We start from the raw sequence: 23,002 nt of genomic DNA, 5'->3' as shown, positions 1-23,002 counted from the left end.
CTACCCCTAAAAACAGGTGGCTTAACCACATAAAGTAAAATAGAGGATGTCCCGTTACCCAGCGCGTCCAAAGTAACTTTGAGTACAAAGCCTGCCCATTCGTTATGTCCTGCAATGAGTAGAGGTGGTTGGTTATAGCTTCGGGGTCAGATAGTTACCACTCCATTACGGAGTGTGACCGGTGACCTTCGGATATGTGGGTCCATTGGAATATACATGTCACTCGGAGATAGGGTTCTACAAAAATTGTTGTATTTGTCTAGTTTATAAAATATAAATAATTGTCATCAAGTCTCAACATTTCTAATCTAGAAAACTTATATAGCACCCCAGGTCTAGTTAGGCAAGGCTTTATGTTTTATTTTACCCATTTCTTTATGCCCACGTTCTCCTTTTCCATCCTACTTCTTACTTCTTCTTTTTTCAAATCGTTTTTTACTTCGCTTCTCCATTGATCATTGTGCCTTTCTTTAGTTTAGGTATATTTTCTTGTGTCGTTCTTCTCGTTACACCACAAAATGATTATCAATAACTTCTAATTAAATTTTTATTTAATCTAAATTAACAATTAGTTTTATTTTTTAAGGCAAACTGTAATATTACAAATATAAACAATATATAGGTAATATTTATTATTTAATAAAAAGCTATTGGATGCTACAGATGCACAAAGTTTTTTTTTACCCACAGAATTTTGCACACTGTTTTCTATAAAAAAGGACTTCGCGGGGTTTAATTTGTGGGTGGATTGATTAACAGATAAATTTCCTTAGCCAGTCCTATGCCTGGACTAAAAAAAAGAAAGTTCAGTAACATGCCAACGACTTACAGGAGATAGTTAAAAAGATAAAGTTTAGAAGCAGAAACGGGATCTACTAGTGACAACGAAAACTAAGAAGACTGGACAAGGCTAAGAAAACCTTGGACACTACAACAATTTTCTATCAAGCATTTCTAAAGAAGCGTGAGCAAGAAAGGGAGTATCTATTATAATAAATAAAGAAAACTTTGGGGGAAGCAATCTTTGAAAGGATGGTAAGATGGCTGTGTGTACATTTTATACAGATGATGTCTATGAAGTACAAGATAACGAACCTGTTGAAATGTAAGAAACGATTTATCAACAACTAAATATTGAAATAATTAAGAAATAGACCTTTAAAATAAAGGAATACATAAATATATGTGAAGAAATGACACAAGGGGGCAAATATTGTTTATTGATTACATAGTAGCCAAAAATATGTCAAATCTAAAATTGAAAGACCTAAGAGTACTTGGGAATCCTGCGTGTAATAGCAATCACTAACTACTTAGAGCAAATATATATGTCTATATAAAAAAACGTTAAGACTATCACAGATGACGAACCAGAATCTAAAAGAAAAGCTGGAAACAAAAAAATACAAGCTGAGGTTGGTAAAGAAAAAAAGTGTTAGATGATTGGGTAGAGGACTAGAAGCAACAGAAAAAACATTCGTTTGTTAGCATGAAAGAACTACCAATATATGTACTTAGCTGCACAGAAAGCCCTGGGACAACAATAAAAAAAGAAAGCCCTATTGGTGAAATGAAAATTATATGAAAATACATTGAAAGTCGCTAAAAAATCTCCCAGAAAAAAAACGAAGCATGGAAAAGAAACTTCAGGAACTCCTGAATCTACAATTTCACTTAAGAGGTAACAAAATTATATTAACGATGCAGCGATATGTAAGATTTGTATTAAAACATGGTATTATTGTTTTACGAAGAACTCACAATACTATTCCAATCATATGAGATATATTAAAATGTTAATTATATGAAAAGAAATGTGACATTGAGACATCGCAGTAAACAATACCTAAGTAAATCATATGTATGTAAAAAGCTTAAAATTCAAGATAAAAAATGATAAAGAAGCAGAAGAGCAGGCGGGATTTAGAACAGGAAGATCAACAGCAGACCACAATCTCTCAGTGACCCAGGTTATAGAAAATAAATTAGCTTAATTAGGAACTAAATCTTCTAATAATAGAAGTTAATAAAGAATATGACAAGGAGGGGTAGTATGCAAAATGCAATAACGAGAGAGATTATGAAAGTAAGATATATGGTAACCGACGAAATAAAAGACAAATATTTAATATGGTTTGGGCATGTATAAAGAATACCAGATACAAGATTTAACAAACAAATTATAAAATGGAGACGATGTGGGTGAAAAAAAAAAGATCCTGATGAAGTTGGAGAAACTGAGTGAAAGACGATTTATAATATCGAGGCATAAGAGAAGATGAAGATGGTCAAAGATCGGAAATCGCAAGTCGTACAACATGTTTTAAAACGACGTAAGTACTACTTTGTGCACTCGTTGCGTAAATTACTATTTAAAATTTTATCTTTTATACACCGCTCTTTTTGCGTGGTAAGGATCTACTGGTATGTTTGAAGCAGCTACCCTAAAACCATGTTCAGCATCTGCTATGTAGTGCACTGTTTGTAATATACCATTAGCATCGATATAAGAATATCCTCCTCTAGTAACTCCATCTTCGGATCTCGATTCCGAGTGGGAACTGTGAGGTCCTGAAACATTTTTTTTTATTGTAAGATAACCTAACTGTGACCTAACTTTTACAACAATAACAATATTCTGGCAAATGTGCTTCAAATATTCTGTGCTTAAGTCTTGGAACAATTTTAACATTTTTTTTCAAAATAATTAGAGAAACAGGAATTCAACAATTTAGAATTTCCCGTTGCGTTTCCTGTGGCCCGTTTGACTATTCATATATATGTGTGTAGGCAACCCGTTATAATTAGATGACCCAGCATACCGATTTGAAAAATTTTACAATGTGTTAAAATTGGGATTTACACCATTTAATTAGTTTACATAAACGATACATCATAGAGCTCCCAATAATTTATATCTTACCTACATATCCATATGAATATTTCCCCAAATTGTTATTATCGTCACTGTGAGCAACTGGATTATAAGAATACTGAGCAGTTTGTGCCACTGCTTGAGCCGGCGCTACATAGGAATTAATTACAGTTTTTATCGGAACAACTGCTCCATCGCCAATTTCGGGAACGTATCCTACGCTTATTTGTCTAGCAAGTGCTTCATTTCTGAGTTTGATTCTTTCTACCTCTGCCAAATGTTCTGCTCTCGCTTTAATGACTTCGGGTAAGTCTTGAACTGGTCGTGGAGGAACAGGTAATACTGGTGTACTAGCGTACGCAGCGTTCAGAATGGCTAGATGTTCACTGCGGGCTCTAACTACTGCGGGGAGATCAGTTACTGGTTGTGGGAGCTGCAAATATATGAATATAGAATAAGGTAATACAAAGGGATTACGATTATGTATGAAGTGTACTAATTCTATTATTGTGTATTTATTTTGGGTTTTTCTTTTCAAAGGAAAAGGTTAAACTTATCAAGCAATGAGTGGCATTTACAGTGTATTACTGGTCGCATAACTAATAGACTCTGAATTTACAAATATCCTGAAGAATGTTACGTTTTAAATAAATATGTATATTGAAATTGTGTTCTGAAATTTTATTTAATAATATGATATTGGACATGAATTTGGAATAATGTTTCATGTTTTATAATTAAGTCATTATAGAACAGTAGGTATACTCGATTATTTCTTATTTCATAATATGTGCTAAATCTTGAGCTGGTTATATAGTCTACAAGTATATATTAAAGCCTTGTATGAGAAGAAACTGTGTTGTAGATAGCCTTTACTCTAAAGACTTACACTTAATTCGTATTTTGTCACGTACTATAAGAAAAATTTGATTATTTATTATAATATTTACATATTTACGTTTAGATGATCTCCCATTTCTAGTTATTTAAAAAGATTAGTAATAAAAATTTTAAATTACTCACAGGTTATATTTTACTTACTTCTTGATGCAGCAAAATATCTGGAACAGCGCCGATAGGAACCGCAACAGGATTAGAATAGGCCACGGTAGCAGCTGCAAGTTTCTCATTGTTTGACTTGATGGCTGCGTATTCTGCAATATGTTGTGCTTTGGCTGCAGCTACGTCAGGATCATCTTGAGGCAAGTTGGTTGCAGCCACTCTAAATCCATGAATGGGGTCTACCACATATTCAACTGTTTGCAGTTGTCCGTTTATATCTATATAAGAGTAACCACCCTACAAAAAAAAATATTATACAGCGATTGGGTGTATAATAATACAAAATAATTAACATTTTTATAAGGAGACAAGAGTGTGGCGAGACCTGCATTGGTGTACGGCGGTGAAGTGTGACCTGTAAACAAGATTCAGAAAAGACGATGGAGGTAGTTGAAATGAAAATGTTACGGTGGATGTTGGGTAGGACTATAGGAAAAAGGATCAGAGAAACTACTTGATTAGAAAACGAGTCGGGATGACTACAGACAAAAAAGATTCAAGAACAAAAACTGCAATGGTTTGGTCATATCAGACCGAGAAATGAAGAAGAAGGTCAGGAGACGATTAAAATGTTATAATATTTTGGATTTTATTTGAGAATCAAAGATTAATTGTGTGACAATATTTTCTAATAACAGTGGTAAAGTTGACAAAAAGGTATGAGAAGCTCAAAAGAATACTTCAGCAGAAAATAAGAAAAATAAATGAAAGAGGAGAAAATATTTTACTTTTTACATTTATAAAGTGCAGAAATATATCTATCTTGTTATGACAAGTTTAGTAAGCCTAAAAGTATCAAAAAGACTTCTGTAAATGATATTTTTGCAAATAATTCCTCGGTAAATAAGGGCCAGCTTCGGTGGTACAGGTACAGATAGAGAAATTCAAACCGCTTTACGCTTAGGATGTCCTAAGCAGCTCCTAAGCAAGAAGATGAAGCAACTTTCGATGTTACCAGGGATTTTAAGGAGTGGTCCAAAGAACCAGAATTCTAGGGTTCGAAAGTGATACCGCCTTCTGAAGACCCAGTAAGTTTCTTTAATGTTTTTTTTAATGACACCTTACTACAATACATTGCAGAACAGTCAAATTTATATGCTGTTCAAGCCAACAAAAATTTAGGTTTGTCTTTCAAAGAATTAAAAGCTTTTCTAGGAATTTAATAGTTTACCTTCTATCAAAAAATACTGGTCTGCAGATCCAAATTTTCATAATAAAAGAATTACTAGTATTTTTCCTCTAAAGAGATTTATTAAAATATTAAGATATATCAATTTAAATCTTCTTCTTCTTCAAGTGCCATCTCCGCGGCGGAGGTCGGCAATCATCATAGCTATTCGGACTTTTGAGACGGCTGCTCTGAAAAGTTCATTTGATGTACATCCGTACCAATCTCTCAGGTTGCGCAGCCATGACATTCTACGCCTCTCTATGCTTCTCTTTCCTTGGATCTTTCCCTGCATAATCAGTTGGAGCAAGGTGTATTTCTCTCCACGTGTAATATGTACGAGATATTCTAATTTTCTTGTTTTTATTGAATTTAAAATTTCCATTTCTTTGTTCATCCTTCCCAGAACCTCTTTGTTTGTGACGTGTTCTGTCCATGATATTTTCAGAACTCTTCTTTACACCCACAGTTCAAATGATTCCAGTTTTTTCATTGATGTCGCATTCAAGGTCCAAGATTCCATTCCATAAAATAAAGTCGAAAAAACATAGCACCTAGCTAACCTAACTCTTAGTTCCAGTTTTAAATCCCTGGTACATAGATCAATTTAAATGATAACCAACAAATACCAACCAGAGAAACTCTCTATTGTACAAAGTGAGACCTTTTATTCAAAAATTAAAAAAACCTTTATGGAATCTTTTTCTACGAGCAGAAATATTTCAATTGATGAAAGTACGGTTGCCTTTAAAGGAAGGACTACTTTGAATCAGTTCATGCCAATGAAACCCATAAAGAGGGGTATAAAAATTTGGGCAATGGCATATGCTGAAACAGGTTACCTCATCAATTTTGAGGTATATCAGGGTAGAGAACCTGAACAGACTAACGAACATACTCTAGGGGAAAGAGTTATACTAAATTTAATTAATGTGTTGGAAAAAGGGGATACTGCATGTACTTTGACAATTTTTTTAACATACCCCCTCTTATAAATAAGTTATCAGAACCAGGTCATTTTGGTTATGAAACAGTAAGACAAACACGAAAATATTTTCCAGAAATACATTTAGTAGATGATAGAAAAATGAAAATGGGTGACATTGATAGAGTTGTCTGCAATGATATTACTATAAGTAAGTGGAAGGATCGTGGCTCAAAATCTGTGACCACATGCAGCAATATGCATAATCATGCAAAAACTGGTTTTGTTTTTTATTGAGAACATCAAAAACTGGAGAACGAGAAAACATCCGCTGTACTCAAGCCATTGTAGACTACAATATGTATATGGGCGGTGTTGATTAGTTTGACCAACGAATGCAGACATACTCAATAGCTTGGAAAAGTCGTCGATGGTGGATCAAGTTATTTTATCAGCTATTTGACATAATCATAGTAAATTCTTATATACTTTACAAATAATCCTTAGGCAAAGTAAGAGTAGAAAAAAAGCAATATCTCACCTTGAATGTAGATCCAAATTGGCTACCAGTCTTATAAAAGATTTTTCTGCGAGAAAAAAAATTGGGAGGCTATTGAATATGGAGGTTTTTTTAAAATGTTGGTCATTTATCGCAGAAAACCCCGCAAAGGCGATGCCAGCAGTGCTCAAAAATGGGATTGCAGAAACGCAGTGATATAGAGTGCGTAAACTGTTAAAATTTGGTTAAATTTGTACTTATATACTAACTAATATGAAGATAAAGAGCTCGAAACAATGATAATATGTTTGTGGTAAAACATAAATACATAATTAAAATCAGAATATATAAAAAATAAAAAGAAAAAAGAGAAAATAATTATATATATTTTTAGAACGAACTACATAGTAAGAATACAATTTTGTCTGAAGTTAAAAGGGTATAGATTTGTATAATATTATTTTAAAGTTGAATTATAAACATCTTCATAAAAAAATCGTTCAAGCATGTTTTCTCAATATTTTATTCAAATATATTTATTTAAAATAAATCCGGAAATAGGACAGAGTTTGAAATTATAATATTGTAATTTATCATACCCTTGTTACTCCCTTATCCGAAATTTCGCTTTTCACAACAGTAGGCGTTGCGTATCCATAAACATAGTGACCCAGCTTGTCTTGGGAGTGGTAGAGTGAGAGAATGGGGTGGTAGTGAGGGTCGAGACCAAATTGTGTAGCTACTTGTGAATTAATGTCGGATGCGGTGCAGATGGTCAGTAGGGTTGACCCAATAAAGAACGGGAAAAACTGAAAAATAATTACAACATTAACATAAACATGTTGAAGGTAATTTGATCAATAAAAATCATTTACGTGTATTTAAATATGGACTTTTAATTATTTATTATAGTAAAACAAATTTTAGGAAAATGCTAAAATTCGTTCCTTGCTATTCTGGGCATTGCTAAATTCCAATGTAAAAGTTTAGACAAAATGAAGCAAAAACTATGGCAGAAATTGAGATTTTTTTTTTATATGTACAGGTCACGACATTGTTTTATTGACCATACAACACAATGGCAATCGCTGTGACATGCTACATGTTTCCACCTCTATACTCATTTCACAGTAGGTACGAATTGCTGTAATTGTCACATTCACATTAAAAATTTCAAACGAAGTTCTGAATGCTTCTGTAGTGATCGCATAAGGTTTTATCTCCTTTTTTATGAATCGGTGTTAAATATCCTGTTTTGCGTCCTTCCGGGTAAAAAACTATTAATGCACATGGTAAATAATACCATTTTTCCCAGTTGTATGGAAATTTTTACTTTTTGCGTCGATAAGAGTCAGGTTGTATTATTGCTACCGGTTCAGAATTAATTTCTGTTGCGGTGCATCTGGCCACTAGGGACTACCCCAATCAATACCGCTAATAACTGCAACAGAATTCGAACATTGCTACAATTATTAAGCGATTACGAGAGTACGGGCGCATTCCTGTGGGAATTTTCATATTCCAATGACGATAATCACAATTTAAATTTATGTTCTGAAAATGTGAGAATGGGAGAGACCGTTTAACTAAGATATTTCTAGTTAGTTTCTGTTACAATTATAGTGGCATTAATAGCTATTCAATATAATTCTTATTTGGAGATAATGGAAATTTCTCTAGTTCAATAATATGAAATTTAATCATTGTAATCATAAAATTGTATGAAATACCTATTATTCAAATGAAGAAAACTATGTATACACATGAGACAATAATACTTAGGTCTCAGAGCCTAATCCTCCACATAATCAGAACCATACCTATCGACCGACGTTAATAAAAACATAAATATAACCTTTTTGAAGCCAGACTACAGGTGAAAAAGAAAACAAAAACTAAAAAATACAAAATAAGCAACGACATTCAGCAACTAATGTAAGAAAAAAGACAGTTTTAAGATTCTGAAGAGCAATTGAGCTTATTTCAATTTATACTGTTGTTTTTTAATTGTTAATTATGCACGTGTAAATTTAGGCGCATGGCAAGCTCAAAAATAATAAATTACATAAGTTTTACAAGTCTCGAAAATGCCTATTTTTGCATTTTTCAGATTTTAAATCGCTTATAACTCGAAAAATGGCCATCATCATCATCATGCAACCTCTTCTGTCCACTGCTGGACATAGGTCTCTCCCATTTTTTGCCACTCTTCACGGTTATGTGCTTCTTGTTGCCATTTCTTGGATATTCGTCTAATGTCGTCCATTCAGCGTGTTGGTGGTCGTCCTCTGCTGCGTTTGTCTTCTCGTGGGCGCCAGTCAATTAGTTTTCTGGTCCATCTTGTGTCTTTCAGTCTCGCTATGTGACCTGCCCAATTCCATTTCAGCTTGGCTATACGTTCGACGACATCACTGATAGGGGAGAGTAACATAAGATGGGACACTTTTTTTGTTCCAACGAATTTTAAACAATCATTAAGGCAAATGAAAAAACAAAATATGGAAACAGAAACTTTATAACATTGACAAGAAACATTTTCATAGATAATATGTAAAAAAACAAAACTTTTTTTTCTAATTTAAAATGCAAAAAACTTTGCAAATGTCCCATTTTAGGCAACCTATATCCTAAAATGGGACATGGGGTTACTCAAAAAGGGACACTAAGTACAACAGTTGATACATGTGAAATAAAGTTCATCTAAAATTCCACAAGTTTCATTTGCCCAAAGGCAACAGTTTTTGCACTGATACCAGTCCTCTTTGCTAGATGCGTAAATACATTTACACACTGCACACAACTCCTTTTCTTCGCGCTCTTTTTTTTGTTCTGAGTCTAGCTTTCTTTTGCCTTTTCCACTTTTATTTTTTGTATTTTCATTCGCTTCAAGTTCATTTTTATACGGAGACTCAGTAAGAATGGTTGATGGTAGGGACCTATTAGAATTCATTTTCTTTTTTCTGCTCCGGGCTACTGGAACAGGACTTATCTGCAATATGCTGATATGCTTTTTCTGAGATTTTTCACTTTCGTCCTGGATTTTTGATGTTGAAGGTTGTGGATTATTTAAGATTCCGGCGTTTTCCTTTGATTTTTTCTTATTCGGGATATTTAGTGACTGATCTTTACCCAGAATGGACACTTCATTGGTGTTACTTTCAATAACTAGAGGGGGAGGGGCTTCAGTTCTGTCGTTTTCTTCCAAAGGTAATTCTGTCGTTTTACTTGGGGCAAATTCGTATTCCTGAAATATGTCGGGGTTGTATGGCCATATGCCAGCTGCTCTAAAACCATTCATAGCAGTTTTAACAGAGGCTGCCTGTGAAAAAGCATCAGTTACCGCTGCAGCAACCTGATATATGCCAAAAGTACGTCCAGGGTGGTTTTTCATCCATCTATTTAGCCCAGCGTCGTAGAATGTCATAAAAGGTTTAAAAAATGACACATCTAATGGCTGCATTTTGTGCGTGCAATGAGGAGGCAAGCTTAAAAGGATAAGATGGTTTTCTCTTGCAAAATTGATTACGTCTAAGCTTTTGGTGTGCGAGACATGACCGTCTAATATTAATAGGACTGGTTTTTCGGCAGTAGGTCTTACATTATCCACAAAATATTTCAAATATTTCAAAAAAACGTCGCGGTCCATCCAGCCCTTATCTTGAGCAAATGCTACACTTCCATTGGGAGCATTATCCATAAGCTCAGGTTTTATCCTCTTACGAGCAAAAATAAATGCTGGTGCTAGAAAATTTCCCGTCGCACTCATTGCACAGACGAGTGTGGTGTTCACTCCTCGTTCGGCACTTGTTAGCCCTCCTACCTGTCGTTTACCTTTCTGAGCTAGTACTTTAGACAGCTTTTGTACTGTTGTTACTCCTGTCTCATCCACATTCCATATTCGATCAGGAGACAAATCATACTTGGCAAAGATGGCTTCTAAATTTTTGAAAAATGTCGAGACAGCATTTTTGTTGAAGCCCGTCGCCCTTGCGTAGGACGTTGCTTCTGGTTTTCTAAGAGAAATGTTCGAATGACGGGACAGGAAACAATAGAGCCATTTTTTGGAAGCCATTCTTGTCACTTGGTTGAAGTTGTTGGGGATGCCGTTAATTGCAGCGAAATCGAAGGCTAATCGACGAAGTTCTTTATAGGAAACTCCAAAGAATCTTGATTCCATTTCCAAAACGTATGCTATAATTTCCTGTTCTTGCTGTTCATTGAAAACGCTACGAAATCTGCCCAGATGTTTTTCGCTGTTCTGTACCGTTTTATTTTTATTTCCCGTTCTTCTTGCGAGGGTACTTTTTGGCACATTGTAACGTTCTGCCGCGTCTCTGATGGAAAGCTCTCCTTTATGGACCTTGACAATCGCCTGCGACATATCTGTTTGAGACCACTTGCCGCGATTGGTTTTTCTAACATATTTGTATTTTTCTAAGTTGGGCATCTAGAAACAAGAAAAAATGCTGTTTACTATTCACATAGTAACTCTTTAAATAACCCTACTAACCGATAACACTTTATAAAAATATGTTTTATTTTTATTGTAATGCATACCAAATATAAGAGAAGAAAATAGAATAAGTTACCTAAGATGGGACGTCTCGACTTAGGAAACTTCTTTCTGTCCCATCTTAGGAATAATGAATATACAAAAAAATTTCATAACCCTACTTATCAGCAGTCGAAAATAAAATCATGCAACCATAGCAATATGTACAGTATAAAGTACCTAATGTTATGCCAAATAAAGAAATAAAACGCACTTACATTTTCCGAGTAAAAACACGCCTCGAATAAACCAGAATATTTTAACGAATGGCACGATAACAAGCAACGGCTTCTCACAGGACACTGCGAGATCGATGATGGCCGATATTCGTAAAACTTGTTCATACTGAAGAAAGGTTTCCGCACGGGACGGTAGATGTCAGTAGCCTCACAGAATAGACGGGCAAATTACGTGTCTCATCTTAGGTTACCGTCCCGTTTTAGGTTACTCTCCCCTACCTGTTTTTTTCCTTAAGGGCCACTTCAGAGAAAAATGACATGAATGACACATGAGTAGATAGCATCACGTTATCATAGATAAATAATATTTTATAATATTTTAATATTTTAATGTTTCCCAAATTTAATTCTCTGAACAGCGATATTATTGCCAGCGATTCCAAGTACTGGAACTTACGATGGGTACAGTTCGCTCTTAATCGGCAGTATTCTTCAATGTTAGTTGGTATTAGTTATTAATTGAAGTTTCACAAATTCTAATTTTCGGATTGGATCATTTGATATAACTTTTGTATAGTGTTGTTGTTTATTTACCTTTAAGGTTAAGTTGCTGTTTTGATTTTCAGTGCTGTTTTTTTAGTTTTTTAAACATTTTCAAATAGTGTATGCCAGTCTTGTTTCCTAATATTGATTCTGAATATTTTTTAACATTTCTAAGTATTGAAAATAGATGTAAACACTATGTGTTTATCCTACTATACACATTTTTAATTAATTTCAAACGTTTACTGATTTTTCTAATTAAAATTTAATAAAAATAATCATATTTGCTTCATTCTTTTTTGTGTAGAGAATTATAAGAATAGGAAAAGCTAATGTAATATAAACAAAATTTTACTAATCGCTCTAATCAATAACAAATATCTTTTTATAATTATTTAATGACCATGGTACTTCAACAAAAGAGGTTTTTTAATAATGTCATCATCATCATCATCATTCAATCTTCGCTTATCCACTGCTGGACATAGATCTCCCTCATAATTTTCCATCTATTTCGATCTTGTGCCTCTTGCATCCAATTCCTATGACAACGTTTTAGATCGTCAGTCCAACGTGTTGGTGGACGACCTCTGCTTCGGTAGGCATCATCTCTTGGTCTCCATTCCAGTATCCGCTTTGTCCATCTATTATCTGTCATTCGAGCCACGTGACCTGCCCAGTTCCATTTCAGTGTTGCTACTCTCTCTACTGCATCAGCCACTCCTGTTCTTTGTCGTAGCTGGCGATTTGGGATCTTGTCTCGTAGTGAAACGCCCAACATAGCACGCTCCATCGCCCTTTGACACACACGGATCTTTTGAACTGTTCTCCTTGTCATGGTCAACGTTTCGGCACCGTAAGTTAACACTGGCAAAACACACTGATTAAACGTTTTTCTTTTAAGGCATATTGGTATATCAGACGATTTGAAAATATGGTTCAGCTTGCCGAAGGCTGCCCAAGTCAGTCTTATACGACGGAGAAGCTCAACGGTTTGGTTATCTTTTCCTATGCGAATCTCATGACCTAGGTATTTATAGGCCATTACCTGGTCTATGGATCTTGTTCCTACGCATATATCTTCGCTGACTACAAGATTTGTCATCATCTGGGTTTTAGATATATTTATTTTCAATCCCCCTTCTAGCGAGGAAAGGTAGAGCTGATTTAAAAGTTCTTTGGCCTCATCTATCCTATCAGCTATTAGTACAATATCATCTGCAAACCTTAGATGGCTAAGCTTTTCTCCGTTTATGTTTATGCCCTTGTCGGTCAGTTTTGCCCTTTTACATATATATTCCAAAAGCGTAGTGAACAGTTTCGGCGATATGGTGTCCCCCTGGCGTACTCCACGTTGTATCGGGAATTTCTGGGTTTGACGATCACCCACTCTAACACTGGCTGTTGCGTTTTGGTATATATGTTTAATTATATTTATATACCGATAGTCAATTCGGCATTCTGTCAAGGCTTCCAACATTTTTTGTTGATTTACGGTGTCGAATGCCTTTTCATAGTCGACAAATATTAAAGCTAGTGGTTTATTATATTCAGTGCATTTTTCTATAAGATTTTTTATTACCAGTAGGTGATCGTTTGTTCCATAGCCTTTTCTAAAACCCGCCTGTTCTATGGGCTGATAAAATTCCAATTTATTTTCTAGTCGTTTCGTAATTATTTTTGTAAATAGTTTATAAATATGTGAAAGTAGACTTATGGGCCTGTAATTCCTGAGGTCGGTAGCATCCCCTTTTTTATGAAGTATGATAATTTCTGCGTTATACCACTGGGTTGGTGTTATTGCTTCCTGCAAACATCTAGTGAATAGTTTGGCAAGGACCTGCCATAATCTTTTTCCAGCCACCTTCAAGGCATCTGCCACTATTTCATCGCCTCCGGGGGACTTATTGTTTTTCATTTCTTGCACTGACCTTCGAACTTCATTGGGTGTTACGTCCGGTAAAATTTCAGATCCCTGATTGATTATCTTTGGTAATGATCCACTCCGGTTACATTGCTGTTCTTTGTATAGTTGTCTATAAAAACTCTCTATCGTATTCATAATTTGAATTCTATCCTCAATGATTTGCCCCTGTTCATTTCTTAATTTGTGGACGTTTTTTCTTCCAATGGACATGCTCTTAATGCTTTTAATAATGTACCGAAGAGTAATTCTCACTAATAGATAGAAAACGTTCATTAATTTGGAAATATTTTATTGCTTAATTTACCTGCTCAAAAATATTTATTTCAAACTGATAAAAAATTTGTAATTGTTTGAAATACAAGTAAATAATGATCAAAAATGGGATTATGCTAATTCTCAAGTGAATGAAGATTAAGTTACTATTTTATTTATAAGATCAGTATTTCTAAGAAATCTAAAATACGTAAGTCAGTTTTAAAACAGCGTCACTAAACTTCATTCGTTTTACATATTCCCATACGTCAACAAACGCACATGAAAGCCAAACAGGGTCGTACTGAGGTATATTATATGATTTTTAAAAATATTTACTTTTGAAACTATTAGTGTAAGAATTTCTTGGAATTTAATCACTGTGAGCAAAATTTAATGTTCCATTGAAGGAAAATGTGCTAAAATAAAATATTCATTAACTGAGAGATACATAACAAAGTAAACATTTTGAATAAAAAAGCAACACACTACAACTTGAATTTAAACAGAATGGCAAGTTTGGATCTGTAACATGAGAATCCGTCTGGCTTAAGGCAATAAATTATATTTAATAGCCTCTTGACGAATGAGGGCGAATATCAACACATGTTCATGTTTACAGATGGGAATTTGCTAAATGAATAAACTTTACAATAACAGTTTTCATATCGAACGTCAACAGGTGAAATTTTTTCCTCAGAAAAGTAAACATTTCGAGACATTTTCGGTCTTGTTTGACTTTCATCCATCTAATGTCACAGTGCCAAGGATAGAAATGGTATAATTGTATTGTTAAGATACTGTGACGTTACCCAGTCATGATTGAAGGTCAAATGAGGCCAAAATGTTTACTGCGAAGGGACACTTTGCTAAATAAAACCACGTGATTTGTATTCCAATGGTTACTGCATAACCACAAAACTCGTTTTCAATATTTTGCAGATTTTTCTTAAATTCGGCAAACGTGCATCTGTTGCCATTTAATACATCACCGCTGCCTTTTATTAAATTTATTAAATAACACGTGAACTTATTTTTTAATCCACTAAGTAACAGTCGAACTAATTTCTCAGTTCCAAAATGACAACTTGTTACTGTAATATCAACAAAATCCCTAGTTTGTAGATTTTAATTTTTAGGTATAGTTAATTTAAAAATTATGGCAGTACCTATGGATAATAAACATTTGAATAAAATAAAGCTTTTTGGATAGAAAATCATCTAACGTAGTTATTTTGTACCTTAAGTTCAAGTTCAAGTTCAAAAATTATTAGACAGTACCAAATTTTAGCCAGGTTACCAAGTAAGCTTTGACGTAAATTCGTTAAGTACGGTTTTGAAAAATTTATTACTTTTGGAGGTTTTAACTAAATTATAAAAAAAAATAATTAAAAAAAAACAAAAAGAGATATCAAACGATTTCTACCTAGCGAAACCGAATTCAAATTTACTGAAACTGTGTTTCCTAAAACTTGCGAAACAAACAGCTGGATAAATTACTTGGCAAGGGAATCTAAAATTGCATTCCACATGCCGTTCATCCTGGTCAAAATTCGTAGTGAACTCAGTTTCTGGTACTCCAAACGAAGTAAGTAATAAAACATAATGACGGTATTAGATTTTTGTTTTGATACAGCTGATACAGATTTTGTTGTCGCTGCTCTGTATCAAAACAAAAATCTAATACCGTCATTATGAATTAAAAAAAAGTTTAAAGTTCATGTAAATAATCATAAGTTGAAGATTTGTTTTGAAATAGTGACGATAACTGTACTTAATAAGTATATAAATTTTAACATTGTGACATACCACCTTCAACACTTTCTGTAAAAAAATTTCGACCGGCACCCTTCAGATTTGTTTAAAGGGGACTTTTTTTTAACAAGAATCCGCATCAGAAACACTTTTCCTAGGGATACTGTATCACAACACTATCTATTTTTTACGCATTTGTAATTTTTTCTTTATCAATGTAACATAGAATCTTACGTTTTTCGAGTAATTAAACTGTAAATTTTAATAAATAGCTCAAAGTTTTTTCATTCTTTTTAAATTTTTTATGAAAATGCGGCTTAGTAACGTATACTATTTGACATCATCAGAAAGTAGATATTTTATCGAACAAAAAGTACAACAACTAGAAAAAAACAGACATTTTGACGGGAGAATTTTAGGATGCTTTAGGGAGCTTTTTGGATAATAAATCAAACTAAGGGGAAAAATAAATATATTCAATCAAAAAAATGTCAGCTTGTTTGGAACATAAAAAGTTTTCAATAAATTTCGTAAAAAAGTTTTTGATAAAAATAAAAAACCAGAAACTCGGTTGTTTAAATTTTTAATACAACTTTTGGGATTATGTAAAAAAACGTAAATACAAAATCTTTTACTACTTAGAAATTTATTATGTAACTTTTCCTCATAGGACTCATAGTTTTCTCGGAAATCGTAAAAAACCTTATTATATCCTTAAAAACTCACCCCTTTTCACTTGAAGACTTCACATCGCCCGTAAATTATTTCTTCTTAAATTTTTAATATATTTTCTTTCTTTTACAATGGGTTTCTTCCTGTTACTATGTTTTTTGTTCCCAAAAACTATCGGCTCTGGTCTAATTTGCATAGTCATTCTCGCATACAAAAATTATAGTTATAATATATATAAGTTAAGCTAGTTTTGTGGTGCACTGTATGAAACCACGATGAACTATTCGAATATCACACATACTTTCTCTGCTGCCCAATCTAAACAGTTATACCAATTTTCCTGTCTACAGACTGTAACACTTTTTTTCGCCACCAAAATACTTTTTATTAAGTATATGTAATTGAAAATGAAATCGATATTAACATTATGTGTAAGATTACCGTCTACACCACAAATTAACATAGACAGTTATATACCAACAATATACAATTTCATTTCACAATTCGAAATAAAAAAACATTTTTTACAATTGACTGAGCAAATTCGTTTAAACCTATTAACATACATAGTAATCTAAAATTGGTGCATCAACATTTTCTAGTTTTCTAACGTTTGTGTCCGTCATTAAGTTAATTAATTTAACATGCAGTTTTAGTTTCACCATTACAAATATTTTAACCAAGGTAGATTGTTTATGGAATTTACAGGCCGTGGTTTGTAATTATATCTTCCCCTAAATCACACCAAACGTTTTGTCTGCAAAATTACGTATACAATAAAAATTATTATTCATATGGTTTAAACAAATTATATGGCTTATTTAACAATTTATTTATTTAAATAAATCAGATTCGTAATTTACGCAAAAAATACATATGAATTAAAAAAAGAAATGTCGAAATCCATAAACAAGAACCAGATGCAGTTAACAGCGCTTCTTCCGTCAACATCACTCCCGCGAGTTTCAAAGCCGGCCGATTTTGAGAACCACATTTTGAAACCTTGTGTACGATTTAGTTTCAGGGCAAATTTTTTCGAATTTGGCATATTAAAGCCTTAAAGTACGTTCTTTCAAATATCGCTAACTAGATCTCTTGATTGTTATAAATAGACCATATTATGCAATAATTTTTCCAAAAATATGCATTAAATGTGTATTTCTTTTAGAAAATATGCATACTGCCAATGGAAACATATATTTAATAATGTTATATTAATTAATGCTTATTTTAATAATAATAAATCGATTTAAAACTAAGTAGGTAATTGTAATATACTAACTAATTGTAATGAAAGTAAAGTAAAAAGCTCAAAATAAAGCTTTAGTTTACATAACGTGTCAGTCAATAACGTGTCAACTACTTTATATATATATATATATATATATATATATATATATATATATATATATATATATATATATATATATATATATATATATATATATATATATATATATATATATATATATTATTGTGATATTTAAAGTCTTGGTGCGCCAAGCAATAATTAGCTAATTAATTTTTTTGATTAATTAAAATTATTTAAATGATATGATTATGACTCTATCACAATTTTTAATTCTTTTATCTCAGGGTTAAATTCGTGCTTCAATATCTATGCTATTACATGTGAAAGGTAAGGTCCAGAGAATACCGGAATAATAAAAAACACATATGATCTAACACTATATATTGAAATAAAAATAATGAAATAATTCACACTCAAAAGTTTTCAATAAACAAATCTCATATAAGGATTCTCAAAATTTTGTTCTCCGTACGTGAACAATCAAAATTTATGGTACAAACAATATTAATTGAAATCTCAAAATTCCGAACTATTCTAACTCTCCTAATCAAAATCTTTATATCCTTTCTAAATTAAGTGTAAAAATTGTGTTATCAATAAAAGAAAAAAATTGCAGAAAACAAAATATCTCTCTCTGATGATGAGTGGTCCAAATCCTTGTTCCTTGTAGACTATATTATCTCCTCTCAACCGCTCCCTATGTAATCAGCAATCTTACACAGATTGTTGCAAGTATATCGTCCTTAATGATCTCCTTCAAAAGCACAAATCATTCAAATTATGATAGCCTTTCTCCTCTCGATAAACTGAATCTCTCGTTGGCCCGAGTGAAAAATGACTCTTGGAATATCTTCTCTTTACGATAAACTGAATCTCTCGTTGGCCTGAACAGTGACTCTTGGAATATAAGTAGAGAAATATGACTTACAATATTTTGCTGCTTCAGCTCTGTCAGATACACTAACTCCACAAAAACTCACTAACATTCAACACTACTGCTTGCTACATTTCAGGAACCGCCAGAGAACAATCACTGTTCCTCTTACAGATTTGGAAAACCAACTGCCTATCTTTTCTCTCTCCTCAATCTCGCTAAACTTTTTCCTACATACTTATCCCACCTTTTTCAATCTCCGCCAATCAAAACTCGTCACAATTCCCCCATTTTTTCATTTCGATAACAAACAAATTTTTACCTATAATTATAAAATTTCCTAAAACTTATTTACAAATAATATTTTCTATAATTCTTAAAAACTAACAAAAACCTCTTTCTAAAATCTCTTCTATTTGTCTCTAATCACTGCATTAATGTATTTTGGAAAACCCCGTTCAATTGTCTTTTTGTTTTCACTTATAATTATGCGGGTCACTCAAGTATAACAAAGAAATAATTTATGCAAAGCTTACATTTTGTTTAGTACAGGAAATCCAAGAATTTAATAACTTTCCTTCTTCGAAATGTTTGTTGTTTATTATCCTACTTATATGAATTATTTTAATGTTATTGAATTTTGAAATATTTTTAAACAAACCAATATTTTTCTCGATTTTACATATCATAACAATATATATATATATATATATATATATATATATATATATATATATATATATATATATATACACCATGTGCTCCATATGTATGGAATAAATTCATTTTTAGCGTTATTAAAAAAAACCTGAAACAGGTCGATTTTTAATCTTAAATTGACAATTTACAATATGAAAATATTATCCCCCTCCAGCAATTCCTTTGAATTGTAAGCATCCCCTCTAGAATTTTAAATAACAACGGGGGTCGTGTGGCACCTTGTTAGAAAGAGCAATATAAAGTTTTTTGAGTTTGTGCAATCATAACTGAGAAAATTGATATTTACAATTAAATTAAATGTTCAACTTGACCACCATTAATCACTTCTTGACAATAACCGAGGCGATTTTGGAATTCTCGTACATTTTGTATGACCTCGGGATTTTGTTAATTTCTTCCGTTATCCTAACTTTTAAATCAGCAATATTACCTGGTCTATTAAAATATACTTTAGAAATAATGAGATATTTTGTATCTGTTCTGCTAAACATTAGGGAAAACACTTTGAAGATAATAACATATTAGTCAAAAAGCCAAATAAACAATTGATATGAAGTGCGTTGCTGTCATTTAGGTATTTAAAGTTACTAAAAGACGTCAGTATAATATATGTGCGCGATTTAAATTTAATTATGGTTCATTTGTCCGAGACTCAAAGAACATTTTAATTATGATTGGTTGTGGTAATTAAACCAGAACTCAAAAGGAGGTTTGTGAAATGTTTTTTAATAAATACCCTGGTCAACAAGTTTCGCAGTCTACAGTTAGCAAAATTGAGAAGAAATTTCGTTATACTGGACATGTAAATAATATTAAAAAACCGGGTAGAAATGTTAAATTAACTGATAAAACAAACTTAGATGTACTTCATGAGATTGAGGAAAATTCGTATAAGACAACTCGAGAACTTGCCGCCGTCAATGATGTAAGTAAATCATCTATTTTGAGAGTTTTGCATATAGAAAAATACCACCCTTACAAAGTTCTGTTGGATCAGGAGTTAAATGAAGATGATCGTGATAGAAGGCAAGATATCTGTGAAATGATGATGGACAGAATGAACGCAGATTTGCAGTTTATAAACAAAATAGTTTTTTTTTTATGAAGCGACGTTTCATTTAAACGGAGTGGTTAAGAAACAGTACTGTAGATATTGGAGCAGAGAAAATCCTTATTGAGTGTGTGAGACTCACGAAATATCCTAAAAAAGTGAACGTTTGGGCTGGTATCATTAACGATAAAATTATTGGTCCTTATTTTTTTGAGGGCACAGTTGATAGTGAGGTTTATCTAGATTTTTTTATTAACTTTTTCGTGCCTACATTACGAAGATTTTTTCCTGATGTTAATCATTTTGTACATAAAGTTAGAAATTATTTAAACACGGTTTTTCCCAGTAGGTGGATTGGACGACGTGGAACGATCGAATGGCCGACTAGATGTCCCGATTTGACTCCTCTCGATTACTTCTAATGAGGTTAATTAAAATCTAAAGTATAATTTAATAGACTAAAAAGTATTGCTGATTTAAAAGTTAAGATAACGGAAGAAATTAACAAAATAACTCCCGAGATCGTACAAAATATACGAGAATTCCTAAATCGCCTTGGTTATTGTCAAGAAGGGAATGGTGGTCAAATATATTCTAAATATTATGTGACATTATTATCTTTATTCAACCTAAAGTTTTGTGATAGAGACATTATCCAAATTTTACATCTTAAAAATTAATTTTCTTAGTTATGATTGTACCAAACTTAAAAAACTTTATATTGCTGAACAGAGGACTAAAATCCATTTCTAAAAAGGTGCCATACGACCCCCTTTGTTATTTAAAATTTTCGAGGGGGTGCTTATAATTCAAAGGGGGTGCTGGAGGAGTATAATATTTTTATGCTGTAAATTGTCAATTTAAGAATAAAAATCAACCTGTTTCAGGTTTTTTTCACATAGTACATAATAACGCTAAAAATGAAGTTATTCCATACATATGGACCGCATGGTATATTATAATCTTCTGTTTACTATCCGTATTAAAAATGTTAAAATTGTTGAGAATGTAGCTTTGACACCGAAACAGTAGTCGTTTCTCTGTCATTACAAAGTTTTTAATTACATTCGGCAAAAATTTGAAAAATGCAATTTTCAATTTTATATTTACCAATTCCTTTGTCTGCAGTTTAAATGCCATTTACATAACGTTGCACTGAAAATTATAATTTACCACTTGCTCCATATTTTAAACGTAATAAAGCATAATCAAAGAATCAATAATGTTTAAATTACAGTTTAAATTACCTATAAACCATACATTGTGTGTTTATTAAAAAATCGAACTGACATTTTAGTCGTAATATCGCACTGACCTCAAACTTGCACGATTATCCAACGGATGTTGTAATATGGCATACTCCTCCCAATGATTTTCTGATCTATCATCGTTTATAGTGCATTTCTGGCACGAAAGGTCGTAATAAAATTCTTAAGTTGAAAAGGATTACTTACCAGTAAATGCATTTTCTACACTTCAACTGACTTTCGATTCGGTTAGCTAGATCTCGAACGTTGTTGTTAGAAGTGACCTTTACATTTTAAAACTATGTGGGTACCCCGCCCTGCTTTTATTTGAATCTATAACTAGATTATAGGATTGCATTTATGAAACAGGTAGTTTGAAAGGTTTTTGGGTGTTGACAGATATTGTGGATCCTTGAAATTGTACATGCGTACAAATACCATTGATAAACACATATTTTATTGCTAATTTTTAAGAGTAAGTAATTTATGATCAGCAGATTTCAAATCTGCAATTATAATATTCGCAGCAGTCATTTTTGATAAAGCTATTTTCTGTACTCATTTCATCAAATATCTATCCCTCAATCCTTCCCTCCAGCTAGCAGTCGTCTTGTTGTGTAAGGTATATTCACAAATATAGTGTCTTGACTTATGCATAATTTTGGTAAGTAGTAAACTAAGCAAAAAACACAGCAAGGGTTTAAAAGGGCCGTACTAAGGTCAAGGACCGTACGAATTCTATACAGAGTGGCCCAAAAGTCTAGAAACGATCAATTATCTCGTAAATTGCTAGTTATAATTTTATAAAATTTGGGACACATTTATTTTGGGATACAAAGATTCCATATTTGATATTTGCAATGTTGCCAGATTTGTCGTTACGCTTATATTATTAGTAACTTTGGTTTTTCAAATTCATCACCCTGTATATTTAGTCATTATTCGAATCGCCTATTCAATACGAGTTCAACTATATATTACACTTATGATTTTATGTAGTCTGGAAGGTCTTAAATACATAAAACAGAAGTCTGGCAACGCCTAATTATCTCAATCAACTTCGTTAAAACGTAACAATTTATAGATTATTACTTATTTTAACTAGAATATTTACAAACAAAAACGGTGTAATTTCACGATCGAAACTAGATTATTTTCTTACTAATATTCCTTAAGTGATACAATGAGGCTGTCGTGAACTACAATTTAGGTGATCATCTAGGACTACATTTTAGTTTAAACATATCTGAGAGTAACAATACTGCTACATCCCAGATAGCTACTTATAGAAACTTATCAAAGAATTATGAATGTGTTGCTTGTGTGAGTCCATTTCAAAAGGTAGAAGAAATAATAAATTAGACTTACTCACAATCAATTTAATTTAAC

General features: G+C 32.6%; 1 protein-coding gene across 1 annotated transcript; it reads right to left on the bottom strand.

Annotated features, from left to right (window-relative positions):
- Nucleotides 1-533: 533 nt before the first annotated feature.
- Nucleotides 534-21,946, bottom strand: LOC140443986 (uncharacterized). The gene is made up of 5 exons (XM_072535541.1): nucleotides 21,821-21,946; nucleotides 7,129-7,338; nucleotides 3,917-4,174; nucleotides 2,924-3,308; nucleotides 534-2,571 (listed from the first exon to the last, which is right to left on the bottom strand). Exons 1-5 carry the CDS (start codon nucleotides 21,830-21,832, stop codon nucleotides 2,381-2,383), a joined length of 1,056 nt encoding a protein of 351 aa, XP_072391642.1. The 5' UTR covers nucleotides 21,833-21,946; the 3' UTR covers nucleotides 534-2,380.
- Nucleotides 21,947-23,002: the final 1,056 nt, after the last annotated feature.

Source organism: Diabrotica undecimpunctata, chromosome 6, assembly GCF_040954645.1.
Source record: "Diabrotica undecimpunctata isolate CICGRU chromosome 6, icDiaUnde3, whole genome shotgun sequence".
Lineage (NCBI taxonomy): Eukaryota > Metazoa > Arthropoda > Insecta > Coleoptera > Chrysomelidae > Diabrotica > Diabrotica undecimpunctata.
The sequence above is the reverse complement of the archived record's forward strand: the minus strand, read 5'-3'. Positions and strand labels throughout refer to the sequence as shown.

Excerpts from the sequence above, each read along its gene's own strand:
- LOC140443986 (XM_072535541.1), bottom strand. Across the intron at positions 3,309-3,916 it reads ATATTTTGCTGCATCAAGAA|CTCCCACAACCAGTAACTGA; the intron begins GTAAGTAAAATA and ends ATATATTTGCAG. Across the intron at positions 2,572-2,923 it reads ATATTCATATGGATATGTAG|GACCTCACAGTTCCCACTCG; the intron begins GTAAGATATAAA and ends AAAATGTTTCAG.